Below are 1,234 nucleotides of genomic sequence, written 5' to 3' on the forward strand. Positions count from 1 at the left end.
CCATGCCACACTCCCTTATGCCCTCACTTGACGATATTCACACTGCCTTCTGGATTTACTTGGATTGCCTTCTCATCGTCAGTTAGCTCAGTTGGCTGGACAGTTGGTCTGTGATGTGGAGTGATGCCAAAAGGGATGTTTAATTCCCATATTGTCTGAGGTGACCATGAAGTTCCAATCTTCTCAACCTTGCCCCTTGTCTGAGGCAGAGTGACCCTCAGGTTAAATCATTACCAGCCATAACTTCCGTGAACGAGACAGGAGTTCTCTCGCACAATGATGAGTTTACCTTTTTACTTCAGTTTACTTTCTTCCATCTTCATGTCTCTCTGTATCCACCTCCACCCCCACCCCCACAATGCTTCCACTGCATTCCCCATCCCTCTGCTATGACTGATGAATGAGCCAGGTTGCTGAAGGCTGGCTGGGTAATAGAGTAGAAAGTGATGGGAAATAGAAAAGGTTCTGCAGGGAGGGCCCTGAGTTCTGCTCTTCAGATAACTCTGGGTCTCCTGGAACAATGGAGAGTTCAGAAAACTCTCAGGCACCAAACCCTCTCTTCAACCAACAGCAACAACCCCCACAGTCTCACCTCAGGATGTTTACAAAAACCACCCGAAGCCCTCTGTTGTATCCAGCCTGGAGCTCATTCCACACTGTCACTAGTCTGTTCAGAAACCACAATTGTATCGTATCATACCTTTTCTCACGAAATAACAGATTCAATGTTTTACCTCAGTGTTTCGTGTCTGTGCTGATGTCTTATATTCTCTCTCTCTCTCCCCTCACAGCAGATTTTGTTCATGGTTGGTCAATGACAATCGCGGATGGAGTGAGGGCTGAGGAAGGAGGCTCCGCTGTCTTACCCTGCAGCTTCACCCACCCTGACACTCACCTCACACTCACCGGCTCCATCTTATGGTACAAGGAGGAAACACAGGCTTTAATCTTTAAGTGTATATATCCTGGTCCAGACCATTCCCATGGTGAGCTGTGTGAGAATGTGATACAGCGGGACAGTGGGAATCGATTCAGATTCGTGGGGAACCTCAGCAACAAAGATGCCTCAATAATGATGGAGGGACTGAGCTGGAAGGATGCTGGGTCCTATTGGTGTTGTGTGGATCTCAATATTGACAAGTTTGGATCTGGAAAAGGAACACGCTTGAAAGTGAAAGGTGAGGAACAATGTTCGGATGTGTCACTGCCCTGACAGCTCAATGGGGACAGGCTC

The 1,234-nt window shown here is 47.8% G+C and overlaps 1 protein-coding gene across 1 annotated transcript in view; it reads left to right on the forward strand.

Annotated features, from left to right (window-relative positions):
- LOC122546755 (sialic acid-binding Ig-like lectin 15) overlaps positions 1 to 1,220 on the forward strand; it is a 2,988-nt gene extending 1,768 nt beyond the window's left edge. Inside the window, exon 2 of the mRNA XM_043685394.1 lies at positions 792 to 1,220. Coding sequence (XP_043541329.1) covers positions 792 to 1,213 — 422 coding nt within the window. The 3' untranslated portion in view covers positions 1,214 to 1,220. The remainder of the gene's footprint in view (positions 1 to 791) is intronic.
- Positions 1,221 to 1,234: the final 14 nt, after the last annotated feature.

Source organism: Chiloscyllium plagiosum, unplaced genomic scaffold, assembly GCF_004010195.1.
Source record: "Chiloscyllium plagiosum isolate BGI_BamShark_2017 unplaced genomic scaffold, ASM401019v2 scaf_15185, whole genome shotgun sequence".
NCBI lineage: Eukaryota > Metazoa > Chordata > Chondrichthyes > Orectolobiformes > Hemiscylliidae > Chiloscyllium > Chiloscyllium plagiosum.